The 19,363-nt window shown below is 34.5% G+C and overlaps 1 protein-coding gene across 2 annotated transcripts in view; it reads right to left on the reverse strand.

Moving 5' to 3' along the window:
• Positions 1-6,192: 6,192 nt before the first annotated feature.
• The window catches only part of NUP35 (nucleoporin 35), a 35,986-nt gene continuing 22,815 nt past the window's right edge, over positions 6,193-19,363 (reverse strand). For both annotated transcript variants that reach the window (XM_047869699.1, XM_047869700.1), the window contains exons 5-9: positions 12,886-13,027; positions 10,050-10,119; positions 9,123-9,251; positions 7,898-8,062; positions 6,193-6,842 (exon numbers count right to left, since the gene is read on the reverse strand). In XM_047869699.1, coding sequence (XP_047725655.1) covers positions 6,765-6,842; positions 7,898-8,062; positions 9,123-9,251; positions 10,050-10,119; positions 12,886-13,027 — 584 coding nt within the window. In that variant the 3' untranslated portion in view covers positions 6,193-6,764. The remainder of the gene's footprint in view (positions 6,843-7,897; positions 8,063-9,122; positions 9,252-10,049; positions 10,120-12,885; positions 13,028-19,363) is intronic.

Consider the following 19,363-nt stretch of genomic DNA (forward strand, 5'->3'; position numbering starts at 1 on the left):
AACAGACACTCAGATCAATGGAACAGAATAGAGAACCCAGAAATGGACCCACAAACGTATGGCCAACTAATCTTTAACAAAGCAGCAAAGAATATCCAATGGAATAAAGACAGTCTCTTCACCAAGTGGTGCTGGGAAAACTGGACAGCGACATGCAGAAGAATGAACCTGGACCACTTTCTTACACCATACACAAAAATAAACTCAAAATGGATGAAAGACCTCAATGTAAGACAGGAAGCCATCAAAATCCTCGAGGAGAAAGTAGGCAAAAACCTCTTTGATCTTGGCTGCAGCAACTTCTTACTCAACACGTCTCTGGAGGCAAGGGAAGCCAAAGCAGAAATGAACTATTGGGACCTCATCAAAATAAAAAGCTTCTGCACAGCGAAGGAAACAATCAGCAAAACTAAAAGGCAACTGACAGAATGGGAGAAGATATTTGCAAATGACATATCAGATAAAGGGTTAGTATACAAAATCTATAAAGAACTTACCAAACTTAACACCCAAAAAACAAATCATTCAGTGAAGAAATGGGCAAAAGACATGAATAGACACTTCTCCAAAGACGACATCCAGATGGCCAACCAACACATGAAAAAATGCTCAACATCACTCATCAGGGAAATATAAACCAAACCTACAATGAGATACCACCTCACACCTGTCAGAATGGCTAACATTAACAACTCAGGCAACAACAGATGTTGGCGAGGATGCAGAGAAAGAGGATCTCTTTTGCATTGTTGTAGGGAATGCAAGCTGGTGCAGCCACTCTGGAAAACAGTATGGAGGTTCCTCAAAAAACTAAAAATAGAACTACCCTATGACCCAGCAATTGCACTACTGGGCATTTATCCATGGGATACAGGTGTGCTGTTTCAAAGGAACACATGCAACCCCATGTTTATAGCAGCACTATCAACAATAGCCAAAGTATGGAAAGAGCCCAAATGTCCATCGATGGATGAATGGATAAAGAAAATGTATATATATATACATACACACATACACATACACAATGGAGTATTACTCGGCAATCAAAAAGAATGAAATCTTGCCATTTGCAAGTACGAGGATGGAACTGGAGGGTATTATGCTAAGTGAAATTAGTCAGAGAAAGAGAAAAATCAGATGACTTCACTCATATGATGACTTTAAGAGACAAAACAGATTAACATAAGGGAAGGGAAACAAAAATAATATAAAAACAGGGAGGGGAACAAAACAGAAGAGACTCATAAACATGGAGAACTGAGGGTTACTAGAGGAGTTGTGGGAGGGGGGATGGGCTAAATGGGTAAGGGGCACTAAAAAATCTACTCCTGAAATTATTGTTGCATTACATGCTAATTTGGATGTAAGTTTTTAAAAAGTAAAAATAAAATGTAAAAAAATTGTAAGTTAAAATAATATTGATCCAACTTATTTACTAACCAGTTAATTTCCAAAACTGGATTTTGGAGTTACAACAGCTATACTTTTGCTTCATTAACATTCAAAAATCTTACCACCTCATTAAGAATTTTAACTTTCACCAGCTTTCTACATCAGGTAGAAATCCCAACTCTTTTAAAGCCTACTACCTGGACCTACAAAAAATACAATTATAGTAGTGTTTAATTTTGTGGGGGAAGAAGAGGATAGAAGTTGGAATGGGGCATATGGACATTGCTGGTTAAGATTCTATTTCTTGATGAGTGGTAGTTACAAGATTATTCACCTTATAATTCATTAAAGTGTATTTTAATGTTCTTTATTTATGTCTTATTGGGCAACTAAATGTTTCTTAAAAAGGAGAAAGGGAAAGGAAGCCAAAAGAGGTTTTGTTTTACATACAATCTAAAAAGATCAAGACCAGACATGCAGAAGACTGAGGTCAGCCACCCCACAGCCCAGTGTACAGATAGGATTCAACTGTTAGACCCAAATGAAATGGGAGGCAAGTTCCAACTGAGAAAGGAATTTTCAATGCCATAGCAAGTATATACAGTAGCAATTCTCCAGAGTCTTCATTTTTCAAAGTGCACCAAAGAGAAATATCCAGAGATTTTAGGGGCTGATACAAGGTCATAGGGTGACACTGATGAACCCAGATGTCCTCATGGTTCCTGTTATCATGAGGCCATAATGTCTGGTGATAAATGGAGCCCTGGCCCACCCCTGTCTAACAGTGGGCAAATCTGTCTTCCAGTCAGAGAACTCTTGATTATTCAAATAGTGTGCATTGATGGCATCATGTTCACTAAACCTGCAAGAAGGTAAGTGGCAAATACTCAAGATATCCTCTAAAGACAAATGTATGCCAATTGGTAGGAGGTAAAGCACAAAAACTCAGTTTTACTACATTGGTGAAGTTATGAAGTTCTACCACTGGGGCATGCTGAGACATCTCTCTCCAAAGAATAAATTATTGTATCTTGCTCCTACTACCACTAAAAAAGCTACAGCACTCAGCAGCCTTCTGGATTTTTGAGACAACACAAAATACATGGGGACAATGCTTTAACCTATTCCTAAGTTTTAGTGGGGCCACAGTGAGAGAGGGTACCACACCAAGTGACTTAGTAACTAATCAGTTACATAGTATATCAACCATGTCACCAAAGCTGCCCATCACAAAAGCTCAGTACTGTCAGATTCACCAAGCCATCAGCCTGGCCAGCATGGTAATAATCCATGGTACATTCAAGATGGCTCCCAAGCAGGTCCACAGGCTCCCAAGTTTCAAGAAAAAGTGGCCCAGAACTCTAAATCACTTACCTCCAAGGTACTAACACCTCTCCCTTTCACAATCTATGACTTAATTGGAGTTCACTACCATCAGCCAATAGGGGAAAGGAAATCCAGGCTTTATTCACAGAAGGATCAGCTTGCTGAAGGCCAACCACACTGACTGATGCCATATTAGACACGAGTGGACTTGAAAGTAATGAGGGAAAATCCACCCAGCGGATTAAGCTTCAAGCAATGAACCTGGTCAGCACTTTGGTCATGATGTGATGTCAAATTTAATGCTCACCAAAGACTTTGTGTCAACAGCTTTCCAGTTATTTAGCTCATCTGAGCACATTCTCTGGTCCATTTCCCAGGAAGCACTCAAGGAAAACATGTTTCCTGAATTCCTGCAAACTGATATGTAAGAAGTAATTTTTACACTTCAAAATCAGTTTTGTTAGAAATAAAATATTTTGTTCATATTTTTCCTCCCAAGTATCTTAAATGTAGTATTTGCTCCTGGCATAGTGCCATATAAGTTTTGCTCTTCTAAGTCACTTGCTGTTTGTCTAAAGCCAAACGAGAAGTTTTTACATAGGAGAACATTCTCTGGTAGGCAGGGTTTTCTTTCAATATGTAGCTCCAAGTATTTTTTTTAGCAAAGTATTCTTCATGTAATTTGTTATATATATACACATATATATACATATATATACATACATGTGTATATGTATTATATTTATTATATTATATATATTTCATTATAGAATTGTTATAATTAAAATAAATATTTAATTTGTCATTTTCCCACAAATCCTTTTTATATCTTTTCTGATTTCTAAGGCCATCCTACTTTTTGACATTCTAGTTCCCATAAGGCATTACCTGCTTTTGTGTTTAGTCTAGTTTAGTCTTCATTTCCAAATTATTCTTCCTTTTATTTCTAGTACTTTCCCAAATTTTAAAAATTCTGATTATTGGTATTCTTTCATACTTTGGATCACTTTCAAAAGATAGAAGTCATTTAAAAAATTTTTTTTACATTTATTCATTTTCGAGAGAGAGAGAAAGAGAGAGAGTGAGAAAGAGAGACAGCGTGAGCAGGGGAGGGCAGAGAGGGAGACACAGAATCTAAAGCAGGCTCCAGGCTCTGAGCTGTCAGCACAGAGCCCGACGCGGGGCTTGAATTCTCGGACCGTGAGATCATGAACTGAGCTGACATCAGACACTTAACCAACTGAGCCACTCAGGTACCCCAAAACATCTTAGAAGTCATTTTTAAATAACCAGGTCATAGTTTTGATCTATTATGGGCATGCCTTTCTGGTGTGCTTCCAATGTCTATATGATACTTTGTTCCTTATCCTCTTATTTTGTGTAACAACTTTGCATGACTATAGTTTTTTGTTACTTATTTTTGTGTGAAATCAGCTTTTCTGAACTTTTAGGAAGAGGCTTGGTTCAGGGTAACTTTTCTAGCTTTCTCAGTTTCCAATTCTGTTGTGTTTTGTAGCATTGAAAAATATGGGAGTTTGCTTTCTTAGATTTTCCTAGCTGTTTTCTGTTCAGTTTGTTTTTTGTTTTATTATTTTATATACTTTTTAAAATGAGATATAATTGGCATGTAACATTGTGTAAGTTTATGTCATAGATGTGTTGGTCTGATAGATTTATAGGTTTCCTGGCTCTTTTTAAGTAAATGATGTGATGGAGATAAAGACAAGTAAGATAAAACACTGGATAAAAACACAAACCCAAACATAGCAAACAAGTACTTTTAGTCAGAAAGCAAACTTCATGCTCCACGAAGGTCTACAGAAATAAAATGACCTCTCAAAAGAAACAAAGTATAATCCTTTTACAAAAATGTATAAAACTCAAATACAAATGCTAGGGTTTAATGGGATCTAGTAGCCACAGTTCTATTTTGAATAACTGAGTTCTGTATGTTAGAAGATATAAAATAAAATCCTATTTTAAGTTGGAATACAAAGACTTCAATATGTAAGTATCAGAATAAAAATGCTCTATAACGATAAATGGATTTTCACCAGGCCAGTACAGTCCTTAGTATCACACTTCACGTCAGAGAACTAAACAAATCTTTAATGGTAGTTTGCTGTGATTTAAAAGGCATATCAATACTTTCCATACAACGTGTTATTTTAGTTATTCTTTATCAAGAAGTATTGAAGATAAAGAGATGCTGATTACCTAGATACCTATACTACGGTGAAATATTATTTCAATTAAAGGCCTTTTCACTCAAGAGCCAGCTTAATGAGGTTCTCACTGGCCAAGGGTGATAATTTGAACAAAAGACTAATGACACCAAGTGACTAACACAGTGAATTTAAAAAAAACCAAAAAAACAAAAAAACGCTCTAAGTGCATAGTGATACTGCAGAGAAAAACATTTTTTTTTAACTCACTGGACACCAATTAGAGTTTCCAGTGCACCAACAGTTATTCTGAAAAATAACAAAGGAAAAGGATCAAATATTTATCCTGCCATTTTGGTATGAATATATTCCATGTAACAAAATAGCCCTAGTGGGTGGAGCAAAGTTTTTATATATAAAAGAATTCCAGGTAATAAATGCAACAGAAATAATAGATTTGGAAAGTCATTTTGCAAACCTTAATGAAATAACTTATTCAGGCAAATATCACTAATGTATGCTTTCAAAAACATAATGCAAGAACGTTATGAGGAATTTTCCAACAAGGTGCTGGGCTTCCACGCATGTGCCCAATGACCAATTTGAGCCTCAGTAAAAGTGGGACAACCAGATTAAATGTCTCTTGATTAAATATAAAGTGCACCATACTATCAAGTATTGTTGCTCAAAAAAGAAAAAAAAGAAATCAGAATCTAATTAATCTTCCCTAGATCCAACTTTTAGGATATGGGATAAATGACAGAACAAGTTAAACAAAAAAAGCAACTGACCACATTCAGTCTATGAGACACTGCAGGCAACTCTTACAATTCCTTCAAGAAGTCACGGTGTAAAGAGAGCAGGAGCTTATTTAGATTTCAAGATACTTAAAAGACAAAATAATCAAATATATCATGTACACCTACTCTAGATAGTGATTTGTACTAACCAACCATAAATATATTTTGGAGATAACTGGGAAATTTTTTAATGGGCTATATATTAGATATTAAGAAACTTACTAATTCTGTTAGGTATGATACTGATACTGTAATTACAAGTGGGAATGTTCTTTTTTTGATATATCCTCAAGTACTTAGATTAAAATGACATCACATCTGAGATATGCTTTAAACAAAAGGGAGAGAGAAGAAACCACTATGGCAAAATATTTATGGTTATATGGTTATTAAAGCTAGATTACAGTATGTGGAGATTCATGATGTATTTTCTCTATTTCAGCAGACACTTCAAATTTTTTTAAATAGTTAATAAAATAACAAATCACTTTCAAAAAATGTTTAATATATAGAATTGACAAAGTTTATTATCACGAAACTTTAGTAGGTTTTTAAAAAGACTTTTGACTTTAGAATACTGAAAGATGACAATCCATGACAGGACATATATAAACAAGGATAATTAAAATATTAAATACTATCTAAATTAAAAAACCATAATTCAAATTGGTTGATTATAATCTTTGTGTATTGTTAGGAGTTGTATAGTTTACCCTTCATGAAATTCACCCCACCAACTCATGAAGACTACAAAACCTCACCACAAATTCAATTATACAATTTACAGTAATCAATGCTGAGTTTTTTGTGCTTAAAGCATGCACTAACACAGAAAGCACAAAATCCTATTTACAGGGATTTTTTGTTTTCTTTAAAACGTATCTCAATCATCTTTTAAAGTGCAAGCTACAAATATGCTGTATCCTTAAAGAAAAAAGGCTTCTAAGAAAGTGAGAGAGAGCGATTCAGCACTGCCAAGAGTGGTTATATAACTAACCAAAGGCAAGCTGGCAGTACTGGGCTAACTCTGTTTTAGTGTAGCAGCCTCCTCCGTGGTAGGTGATTCTTAGCTCTTACTATACTACCAGCCGAACATGTACTCCATTGCTTTGGATACAAGACTTTCATCTTTTTTTGGCGTCTGTCTGTCAGAAATAACCTATTAAAAAAGCACACACAATTGTTAGGTTATAGTTTCTTAAGTATCTTGTCAATTCTAGAGTTAATGGCTAATTTAAAAGAGCCAAACAGTTAAATGCATTTGTGGTACTGAATTGTATATTTAAAGAAGACAGGGATTTAGTTAGAACAACTTTATGCTTTAAAGCACAAAATCCTATTCCTTTGGCAAAACAAATTATATCTTCTCCTTATATCAGAAAACTGAACAAACAATACAAAAGCTACAAGAGATGAGGGTTTTAAAATCCTTAGGGGTGCCTGGCTAGCTCAGTCGGCAGAGCATCTGACTCTTGATCTCAGGGACATGAGTTCAAGCCCCACACCAGGCATGGAGCCTACTATAAAAGAGACAGGACTGGTTTAAAAGAAAACCTTAATGAAAAATCCAGTCCTAGTCTCCAAATTTCAGGGGAAATCAAAAGACTAAATTGTTACTCTCTTACTAAATTAAAAATGTTTTATTTGCTGTTTCAGGACCTGTGTCTGTGACTAGGCAAGTTCAGAACCTGATTAATTAAGTAGAAGACAGTAACATACTGAATGAGAGTCATAATACTTCTATCATTCTTCAATGAATATAATGAACTTTCCCTTTAAACTTTTTTGAAACGAGAAACAGTGAAATGGGAGCTGGTCAATGGTCTCTTTGATAACCACAGCTACTCCAACATGAGTGAGGTTCTTCATTTGTGAGACCATCAGATTTAGTCATCAGTTCAACAAGTTTTTTAATATTCCCTCACACCAGAGATGTTCATAAGAGAAACTTTAATGTATGCAAGTATAACTTAGAAAAAACTAAAACTCTCAAAATGTTTTAAATAATGGCAAAATTTTTTTAAAATTCAAGGTAAGTTTTCAATTGGCCAAAACTATAATTTTTAAAATAAGGAATTTAAGAATGCAAATTTATAGGGATTTCATCAAGGCAATCACATAAGAAATATTTAATGGCACACAAATCAATCCAATGGTTAAACATGCGATGCATTTCACTTTTTCAAGTTTATCTTTATCTAATTCTTAAAATACCTGATAGTCACTAGTAGAAGCTTTGTATGCTGTAGCAAGAGGTCTCATGGTAGAAATCCTAGGAGCACTTCCAGGCTGGGTTGGTGTGCCTACAGTTTTGATTGGTGGTGTAAAGGCTAGAGGTGGAGATGACAAAGCACACCTGTCATGGTTTTCCATAACACTCTGGAGAAAGAAAGGTAAAGAACTTCTCTGTTTATAAACATAATATGCTATTATCCACTATTACACCCTACTTAAAAAAAAAAATTTATTGAAAGAGGCACACTTTATTTGATCTAATTAAACTTTCAAACAATTTTAGGCTTGATAAAGCAATACATGCTTCTTAGCTAGTATTTGAGATCTAATGCTCAACCTGAAAGCTCACTTCAGTGATCTCAAACATCCTCAAGATGACTAGAGACTCACAAGAGTAAAATCTCCTTAAAAATACTATGAAAAACCCTCAAGGGAGAAAAAAGAAGATTCTTGGGGAAATCCTGGGGGAAGTAGGCCATGAAATTCCAGTGCTACTTAGTAGCCAGGAACCCCAGATTCTCCTCTGGCCTCTACAAACATCTGTTACAGCATAATATAATAATTACAGAACTCTAAAGTAACCACAGATTGTAAGAACAGGAGCCAGAGCTGCTTTGCGCATTAATGTGTATATATGAGCACAGTGCCTGGTAGACAGAAGTTCATGTATAATTACTTAAGAACAATTATGATGATTTTACAAGCCATGAAGTATAAATTGTTCTCAGTATTATTTATAGGCATATAATAGTTTTTAAACATTTTAAAATAAAAATGACTAAAAAGTTTCAGCCATTAAATAGTTAACCCTGTTACCATTCATGTGAAGTATTTCATTTTGAAAGAGCAGCATTCCTTTGAAGTATTTAAAGATTTTTATGTTGCTTTTGCACAGGAGAATGAGCTAGAAGTTAGGAGACCTAAAATCTAGATCTTACCTTTAACAACTCTAGATAAGTTACCCAAGTCCCATTGGCCTCTTTATCTATAAAATGAAGGAGTCAGGATGGATTACCTCTAAATTCTAAAGTCCCATGACTAAAAATTTGGCTTCCCATGAAAACAATACTATAACATCATCATATTTTACGAAGTAAGAAAAAGGGGCACAGTGAAGCAAAGTGACATAACTGCCAATGTCTATACTTAGACTTGTACTCTTCATACAGATGAAGCCATTTTCCTTACATCAGCAATAACTTACTTTATCTATACATGGTTTTACACCAATCATGATGGACTCTCCAAAAATCCTCCCATCTTTGCTTAAGGCTTTCCGAGCCTGCAGTTTAGATTGATAACGAATATGCATCCAATTTCCTGTGTTAGACATCTGCAAAGAATGAAGTTGTCCCTTAAAACATAAAATATATAAAACCTAACCATGAATTTTATTAGAAAATACAAAGATAAGAAGATATATATATGCTTCTACTTTTTATTTGATGCCCCATAACAAACTGAATGCTAGGATTCAAAAAAAATCCTATTAAACAGTTTCAATAATTTCTACCTCTCAATTCTCCAATATAAAGAATATGTGGCAAAAATTCTCTGAAAGTAATTCTCAAAAGATAATTGTTTCTTATAAAAAGATCTTACTAACCCTTGCTATGAAATTGTTAAAAATTGTATTCATCAATATTATTTCTGTAGGAATTAAGTCAATCCCTGATAACAGAAAAAAGATTTGTTATTTATAACTTGTTATAGGTAAGACAAGGTAAGATACTTGTTTTTAAAAAGCTCTCTACAAGCTAAAAAAGCCCTATGAACTCTGTAAACAAGGAACTTCTCTTTTCTTTCATCTCCAATAAAACAAGTGGATACTGGAAGACAGTTATATAATATTTGGTGTAATTTTTGTTAAGAGACTATGAAGCATTTAAGGAAAGGGGGGGGAGCATGAAATTCTCGCTCTCTTATCTTCTCTCTTTATCCCTTTTATTAACTACTATGCAACCTCTAGCCTTCTAGACTCTAACAGACATATTCAATGAAAACTTAAAAAAAGAAAGAAAAACTTTTAAGTTTGGAAAAAAGCAGACAATATTCAGGAGCAAAGTCTCCCTCAATTCACAGCTTCTCTTTCTTCACACTAAATCTTGAACTGAAAAGAAGTAAGCCTTACCACATGTTTTAAGATATTCCCATACTGTGCAAATTGTAATAATATATAGGAAGCAGATGCTTGAGGAAACCTGAAAAAAGAGTTGTCCAAACAGTCAACTTCCATAATAAATACAAATGCAAATTACCCTACATATAAGTATTTCAAGGTAAGTTTCCCCCAATGGACTAGAATATTAATAGGAGATCCCTGATCATTCTGTTTTCCTCAGTATCAGCTAAATATATCATTGCCCATTACTCCAAAGCAAATATGTTAAAATTAGTTTTGACTCAGTCATTCTTCCCCATCCCCAGATTCCACATATGAAATCTCTAAAATTCCACTCTCACTGCCATTATCACACTCTTAGAAAAGAATTATCATGTCACAGCTATGTATATAATTTATTCTACGAGGGCATATATGCGTGTGTCTATGTGTGTGTGTGAAATACTTAGGTATACTACAGCTATTAAAAGGAAAAGAATTTTAAATTATATGGTCATATTATTTACACACTGAGTACCAAACTGAAAATTCAGAAGTTTAGTTCTAAATCAAAAATGAAAATCAATACCAGCATCATTAGTATAGAAACATTTAAAAGGGTGGTTACCAAGATTTTAATAGCCATATATCTCTGAAAATTTTTAAGTGATTTTTCTTTTCTTCTTTATAAAGTTCCTTATGGTTTAAAAATATTTTATGAGGTATTATTACTTTTATAGTCCAAACAATGAAGCTATTTTAAGTTGAAAATCTGGAGTTTCCTTAACCAGTAGCTTTAGTTATAGAGAGCTTCCATTCAGGACTGAAATTTTATTTTATGTTATGTATGTTTGGATATAAAATTTCTAACCTCAAAGAAAAGCAACAAATGAGGCAAAGTGCCTACAAAGAAGAGCTGAAGAAAATAAAAATGAAAGAGAAATAATGGTTCCAAGAGAGGGGAGGTACTTGAAAAATAAAACGTAATTCTAAGACTCTACGACCACTTTGAGTGGAAACATTTCAATACACTATAAAAGAACCACCCCAAAACAACGAATGATATATAATGATGACCTTGAGTCAGTAGGAAAAAGTTAAATTATCAAAGAACATATATATTTTAGATGTACTATCCTATAAACAGTCAAAATAAAATATTTTATCTCTTAGAAGAAAACATTTCAGTTCTCGCAATCAAACTCATACAGAGGGTTACTAAAACATAAAACCAACAGAAAGTTAATAGGTGGAAAAGTGTGTATCTTAAAAATGAAGAAAAAGACTAGCAGAAGATATTCAAGTAATTTATCCAATTACTACGGAATCTTAAAAGTGACACATTACTGAGCCTGACAGACTTGGGAGGGGACACCCAAATTCAAAAACATAGCCATGTTGTGAGAGAGTATGAAAATTTAAACACACACAAAAAAAGAAAAAAGTCAAGAAGCCATCCAATTGCTATGAGCTATGCATGGGCTTTCTGGGAATAAAGGAAAGCAATGATCTTGCTTTTTTACGTAAACAGAATCAATAACACATAGACTCTCTCTGGAAGGTTACACAAAAAACAGGTGGCAATTACTGCCTTAAAGGGGAGAAAAACTGTAGTTGGGGACACAAATGGGAAGGGAAACTTTTCATTGTATATTCTTATACATTTACTTTTGAATTTTTAAATTTTAAATAAACTGAATATAGTCTATTCAAATGCACTAACATTTACTGTGCATTGTTCTTTCTTCAAGAAGCTCAAGTGTTATTGTTATATTTTTTACCCCAAAACTAAATATAGTAAGGTCCAATATCAGTAGGACCTATCACACTTTCAGAAGCAAACCTTATGTAGCATGGCATGAACAGTAACAACTTAAAAATCAAAAGACCTAAGGTTTTTTGCTGACACTTTACTAATAACTATATGTAAATCCCTGAATAAATCACTTAGTCTAACACCTCAGTTTTCTCATATGGAAATGATGCAATATGATCTCCAAAATGCTTTAAAGTACTTTTTTGGATCTAAAAATCTATTCAAAATGTATCCAGGAATATCATGTATAATGTCTACTAATATCCAATATCCTGTGACTATAAAGTACCAACCTTGTGACATATATGCATACACACACACACACACACACACACACACACACACACATCTATACACAAATGAAATTCAATTTGTTAGTTCCAAACTGGTTAAGTCCAATTGAGGGAGAATAACCACTAGAAAGAAGGGAGCTTCGTAAGTCTAAAGAAGGATTTCTGGGGGCGCCTGGGTGGCGCAGTCGGTTAAGCGTCCGACTTCAGCCAGGTCACGATCTCGCGGTCCGTGAGTTCGAGCCCCGCGTCAGGCTCTGGGCTGATGGCTCAGAGCCTGGAGCCTGCTTCCAATTCTGTGTCTCCCTCTCTCTCTGCCCCTCCCCCGTTCATGCTCTGTCTCTCTCTGTCCCAAAAATAAATAAACGTTGAAAAAAAAAATTTAAAAAAAAAGAAGGATTTCTGTTCCGTTATCCAGCAAATACACTAAAGAAAATACATCTGAGAAGCAGATAATTTTTTTTAAAGTATCAACAAATACTGAACACTAATTAATAATAGCATGCTGAAGTGTCAGCATGATTTGTACTCATGTGTGCAACTTATTCTGAAATGTACCAACAAAGAAAGATGAATTAATGGAACATAAAACAAATGAAGTAAAATATTAACAACTGTAGAAGGTAGGTGGTGGGTACATGCGTGTTTGCTGTGCAATATTTTTGGGGGGAGGGGGACATTTGATAATATTTATTATGAAATGTTAAGGAGTGTTTGGTGTTTACTTTTTTTGGAAAGGTAAATGATTCAGAAACCTTACCCGAACACAGTTACCCAAGTGTCATCGAGGTGATCTTCAGAAGTCAGAGAATCTCCTTGAGTATAAAAAGGATCCAACTGTGCAGGAGATAATGTTGTCTTTCGTGGCTGACCAATGTTTGCTGGACTAAACATACTTTGCCCTATATTAGTATATTTAGTAAGTTAGTTACCAATATAAACATCTTGGTTTATTTTAAATCAAAGCTCTTGGTTGTAAATGAAAAGATATATTAAAAGTTGGCAATTGCATAAATAGTTCAAGATACGCAACTTGTAATCAAATGATTTTATACTACTGTACAATTTCAGGTCATTAATAATTGAGCATAATTTATGATTTTGTGAAAGTTTTATTTTTTATAAATTTGCTAATGTTTTAATTTCCAGTTAAGCTTATACCAAAAGGGTCTCCAATCAACCTCAAGGACTACTACTGGATTCATCTTCCAAATCTACCACTTTCATCACAGCACGTCTGCCTTAGAATTATGCAATAACTCATTACCTACAGAATAATCCAAGAAGCTCCACAATATAGTTCCAACCTATATTTTTCAATATGTCCCTAAACAGTATCTACCCTAGATCCTGAGATGCAAATGCAGTTTTCTTTTACTCAGGTAATTTCTAACTTAAATGTCTAATTCTGTTCTTTCTTTGCTTATCCTTCAATAACAGCTACCAACCAATGAGTACTTCTACGTGTCCAAAATGCCAAACTAACTGCTTTACATGTTCATTTTATTTCAGAGGCACTGTCCTATTGAAACCACACATTTCTGAGAAGTGGAAACCATTCTTTCCTCTTTGCAGTAATGATAATGATTCACTCAAAAAAAAATATTTTTTCAGTGCCTAAATACACACCTAGCATCATTATAGGTATTGAAGACACAGTAATGAAAAGTAAGACCAAAATAAAAAAAAAAATAAATAAATAAACAAAACCCCATCTATCTCTAGTGGAGCTTAAATTCTAGTAGAAAAGAGACAAATAAGTAATACCTAGTATATTAGAAAACAGAAACTCCTTGAGGCAGCTAGGCAGTTCAGTTGGTTGAGCGTCTAACTCTTGATTTTAGCTCAGGGTAGGATCCCAGAGTTGTGGGATCGAGCCCTGGGTCAGGCTCTGCTTGGGATTCATTCTCTCCCTTTCCTGCACTCACACTCTCTCTCAAATAAGGAAGGAAGGAAGGAAGGAAGGAAGGAAGGAAGGAAGGAAGGAAGGAAGGAAGGAAAATCCTACAGAAAAATAGATAAAGCAGTGTGTACCTACATACATACACGGAAGCATTAAATGAAACAAAGATTTTGCTGAGGTGACATTAAAATAAAAACCCAAAGAAGAGGGAGGGCAAAACATGCCAGTATCTTAAGAAATAAACGTTAAATGGAGAAAAAATCCCATACAAAGGACCTAAGAAAGGATATGATTGGTGTTTGATGAACAAGACAGTGAAGAGGGGATGTGAGGTCAAAACAAGTATATGAGCACAGCGAGAGGTAACAAAAAAATCAGATCCCCCGCAAAAAAACAACTTTGTAAGCCACAGTAAAGGCTTTGGCTTTTACCTCAAACGAGTTGGCAAGCCGATGGAAAATTGTGAACAAAAGTGCCATAACAGGACTAAAATTTTGAAATAATAATGAACAGCAACATTTCATTTATTTCATGGTACTTATACCATTTTACAGGTCTAAGTTTATTTAATTCTAACCATCTTACAAGGTAGGTTCTATTAGTAACTCCACTTAACGAATTAGGAAATGGGATGTTAAATAACGTCAAGAAGTGCAGCCAAAATTCCAATCTATGCAATCCAAATTCAAAGGACAAGCTCTTAGGAAGTAATCTAGTTAACATTTGTATTTACTACACCAGCAATTCTACAAGTATGGACTGGAGACTCTGAATAACTTACAACCTCTCTTGATGGGATCAGCCAAGTCAAAGATATTTTCATAGTGATTTAAGGTTTCATTTGCCTTTATACTCTTAATTCTCTCATGAGTACAATGGACCTTTCCAAAGGATGCTTGATGCAATTCAATCAAGCATTCAATCAAGCACCAAGATTGAATACAGAAGCAGATATAAGGGGGTGTCTAGGAGGTTAAGCATCCAAGTCTTGGTTTCGGTTCAGGTCATGATCTTATGGTTTGTAGGTTCGAGCCCTGCACCTGGCTCCTATGCTGACAGCGCAAGCATACTGGGATTCTTTTTCTGTCCCTCCCATCCTTGCGCGTGCTCTCTCTCTCAAAATAAATAAATGTTTAAAGAAAAAAAATGCAGATATAAGAATTTAACTCTATTTTAAACCAGACATTAAAATTTGAAAAACACAAAGCAATGTCATTCTCATCATAATCTTTTCTTGTAGAAAAGTTATTTTTAAAGTTCCTTATGTTTACATGAAACAAATTACATTAAAATGAATTAATACATACTGTAAAATATTTTTTTAATTTCTAATGCAGTAACTATCAATAGGTATAACCCCAAACCTCTCTGGCCTTTAATTTCTAAGAATGTATTAAGGATCCTACAACCAAGAAGCCTGAGGACAACTGTTTTACAGGGCCTTGTACATCATTCACAACCCATGTTTACTGATTTTCTGGAGGTTCTCTGCTCAATATATTCTAACTGTGTATCTGCTGCTTAGTCATGTCATTTGTCCTGAATTCCCAGTTGAGTTGAAAATCAACCTAACATTCCAAAGCGTCTGTAGTCAAATGGAGTTCTCAAAGTATATTCTTAAAAAAATAAGAGGGGGGTGGGGGAGAGCTAGTGTGTTAAGTTTTATAAAAGGCTATATATTATCCTGATGGGAGATTTATAATGCACATAAAAAAAAACTTGTGAAGATTAGTCAATAAAGAAATATTTAAAACTTTATTCAACCCAAAATTTCCTATACTATAATGACTACATTTTACCTTCATAAAACACATACTTTGGTAAATGCTGATCTTGGGTTGAGTACGTTGTATATACCTTAAAAATGCTTGATTAATGCGCATAGGAATTGCTATTAGGAAATGAGCAATAAAGCTAGTATTCAAATCCAAAGCTGAGATGCAAAAAGGGTAACTGAGTTTTCCTACTCATGAATACAGAATGATTTTCTTAGAACCACACAAAAAGAAGTTCTCTTAACAAAGAAACACATTCAACGACCAGTCACAGTGACAGGCTGTTAATCCATAACAAAGAAGGACTGGAGAATCAAGTTACTTTCCAGATACAACACTTAAACGGTCGGAGTAAATTTTAAAAAGGAAAAACCTAAACAGCCCCCCTGCAATCTATTTTGGAACATTCTTATTTTATTTTAGATCCTCATGTTCCAACTGCTAGTGAATTACAAAAAATAATGAAAATATCTTTAATGTATAGGGGGAGAAGGAAGTACAACACCTTGCTTTGAGGAAGGTAACACGTAATTGTGTCAGAAGCCCAGAAAGGATTGGACTGGATGGCAGAAGGCTAGTGTTGCTACCCCTGAACCAATCATTCACCTTGCTATAGAGCATCATGGGAAGATGAGTGGGAATAGAGTAAAAGGGTTTGTAGTTAGTTCACACTATAGTTCTATAACTTAATGTCACAATTAAAGAGAGTTACTGAGCCTTACTTCCCAAATATTACAACAAAAAATAAAAAAACAGTAACAATATTAATGATAATTGCTAACAAGGATTGAGCATTTATACTATGTTCAAGGTGGGATTACAGGTTATTTGCATGTATTCATATTTAATCCTAAAGGCAATTCTATGAGATAGAACCTAGCTTCTGCTTTTTACATATGAAGAACACAAAACACAAATGTGTATCTAACATCTATCCAACATAGAGAAGATTAACTGAAAGAGTATGTTTAATAGGTTCAATAAATGTTAGTTTCCATTTTACCAGGGCAGCATTATTCTGACACAAATGCCAGATTAAAATCAGATGATCATCAACAGATGCAGAAAAAGCTTTTGACAAAAACAAAACATTCTCTCATGATAAAAATGTTCAACAAACTGGATATAGGAGGATCATACTTCAACATAATAAAGGCTATATACGATAAGCCCACATCTGACATCATATTCAGTGATGAAAAGGCTGAAAGTTTTTCCTTTACAATCAGGAACAAGGGTACCCACTTACCACTCCTTTTGACATAGTATTGGAAGTCCTTATCAAAGCAATCAAGTAAGAAAAATATAAAAAATAACAGGCATCCAAATCGGAAAGAAAGATGCAAAATTGTTTTTGCACATAAAATAATCTTATACATAGAAAATCTTAAAGACTCCACTAAAAAACCTTTAGAACTAATTAATGAATTCAGTGAAGTTGCAGAATACAAAACCAACACACGGATCAGTTGCATTTCTACACGTTGACAACAATTTAATAACTAAAAAACAAATAAAATAATCCCCTTTAAAATACCATCAAGAAGGGGCGCCTGGGTGGCTCAGTCAGTTGAGCCTCCGACTTCAGCTCAGGTCATGGTCTTGCAGTTCGTGAGTTCGAGCCCCGTGTCTGGCTCTGTGCTAACAAACAGCTCAGAGCCTGGAGCCTGCTTGGGATCCTGTGTGTCTCTCTCTCTCTCCCCCTCCCCTGCTCATGCTCTGTCCCTCAAAAATAAATAAATGTTAAAATACCATCAATAATAAAATACATAGGAATAAATTTAACCAAGGAGATGAAAGATTTATATACTGAAAACCACAAGACTGATCAAAGAAACTGAAAAAACAAATGGAAAGATATACCACGTTCACAGATAGGAAGAATTAATATTGTTAAAGTCCATACTTACCCAAAGCATCTACAAAATCATTAGCAAGATGAAAAGGCAGCATATGGAATGGAAGAAAGTATATGCAAACCACATATATGATAGGGGTTACTCTTTAAAATATATAAGAAACTCACACAACTCTGCAGCAAAAAAAGTCAGCAGAGGAACTGAATAGACATTTTTCCAAAGACAACATACATAGAGCCAACAGGTACCAAAATGATGCTCAAAACCACTAATCATCAGGAAAATGCAAATCAAAGCCCCAATGAGATATCCCCTCACACCTTTTAGAAAGGCTATCATCAGAAAGACATGAGCTAAGTGTTGGCAAGGATTCGAAGTAAAGGAAATCCTTGTACACTGCTGGTGGGAATATAAATGGGTACAGCCACTATGGAAAACTCTATGGAGATTCTTCAAAAATTACAAATAGCACTACCACATGATCCAACAATCCCATTCTTGGATATAGATCCAAAGAAAATGGAAACAGGATCTCAAAATGGTATCTACACTTCCATGTTCCTTGCAGCATTATTCACATTAGCCAAGATATGAAAATAATCGAAGTGTCCCTCAGTGGATGAATGGATAAAGAAGAGATGGTACATATACACAATGGATGTTTTTCAGCCATGAGAAGGAAGGAAATCCTGCCATTTGGATGGCATCCTGCCATTAACATGACGTGCATGATAAGTGAAAGAAGTCAGCAAAGAAAAGACAAATACTAAATACTGTATGATCTCAGTTATATGTGAAATGTAAAAAAGCCCAACTCAGAGAAACAGAGAGTAGAGTAGTGGTTACTATGGCCTAGGAGCTGAAGGATATGGAGAGATATTGGTCAAAGGGTACAAACTTCCAGTCATAAGGTGAATAAGTACTGGGGATCTAAACAACACCATGGTGATATTTGTTAATAGTATCGTTTTATATACTTGAAAGTTAACACAATGGTCATTCTACAACATACACTTGTTGAATAAACATACTGTATACCTTAAACATATACATGTTTTATGTCAACTGTATCTTAAACCTGTAATAAATGTTAGTTTCCCTTAGTTATTATACCCACAAGACTTACCTGTTACTCCAATAATAAAATGGAATAGTTTTAGACAAAAACTCACAAAAGTTAACTATTTTAACAATACTAAACTTCAATATAAATGATGTACTTGGTACATACATTGGTACTTCTTTTACATTGAAGGCACAAATATATAAAGTCTGAAAGATTTCCAGGAATGATGTCCATCTCTTGCCTCCAAAAAGTAGTAAACCAAAACTATACCCTCAACAGTATCAAAAGTTAAAGCTAATCAATCAAGTAAAAACTATAATGCAACAATGTGATTCTAATTAAAGAGAAAAAATACGATCACCTAAAGATTTGAAAATTCTTAACTCTTGTAACTATGTCATACAACTTGCATCCATGTCCTTTAATTGGACTCAAATGTAGAAACCCACAATTAATCTAATTTAACCTAGTAATGCAGCCTTTCTTTCAGAAAAAAGTTTCAGATCACCTCAGCTCTATAAACGATTATTGAAGAATCTATTTAATTCAGAACAGAACATTCTTAGACATTACTAGGAAACAAGGAAAGATGCTCAAGATTGCTTACGTTCAGCCATCAAGTAACCAGGTTAACA

The sequence above is a fragment of the Prionailurus viverrinus genome, chromosome C1 (assembly GCF_022837055.1).
Source record: "Prionailurus viverrinus isolate Anna chromosome C1, UM_Priviv_1.0, whole genome shotgun sequence".
Taxonomy (NCBI): Eukaryota; Metazoa; Chordata; class Mammalia; order Carnivora; family Felidae; genus Prionailurus; species Prionailurus viverrinus.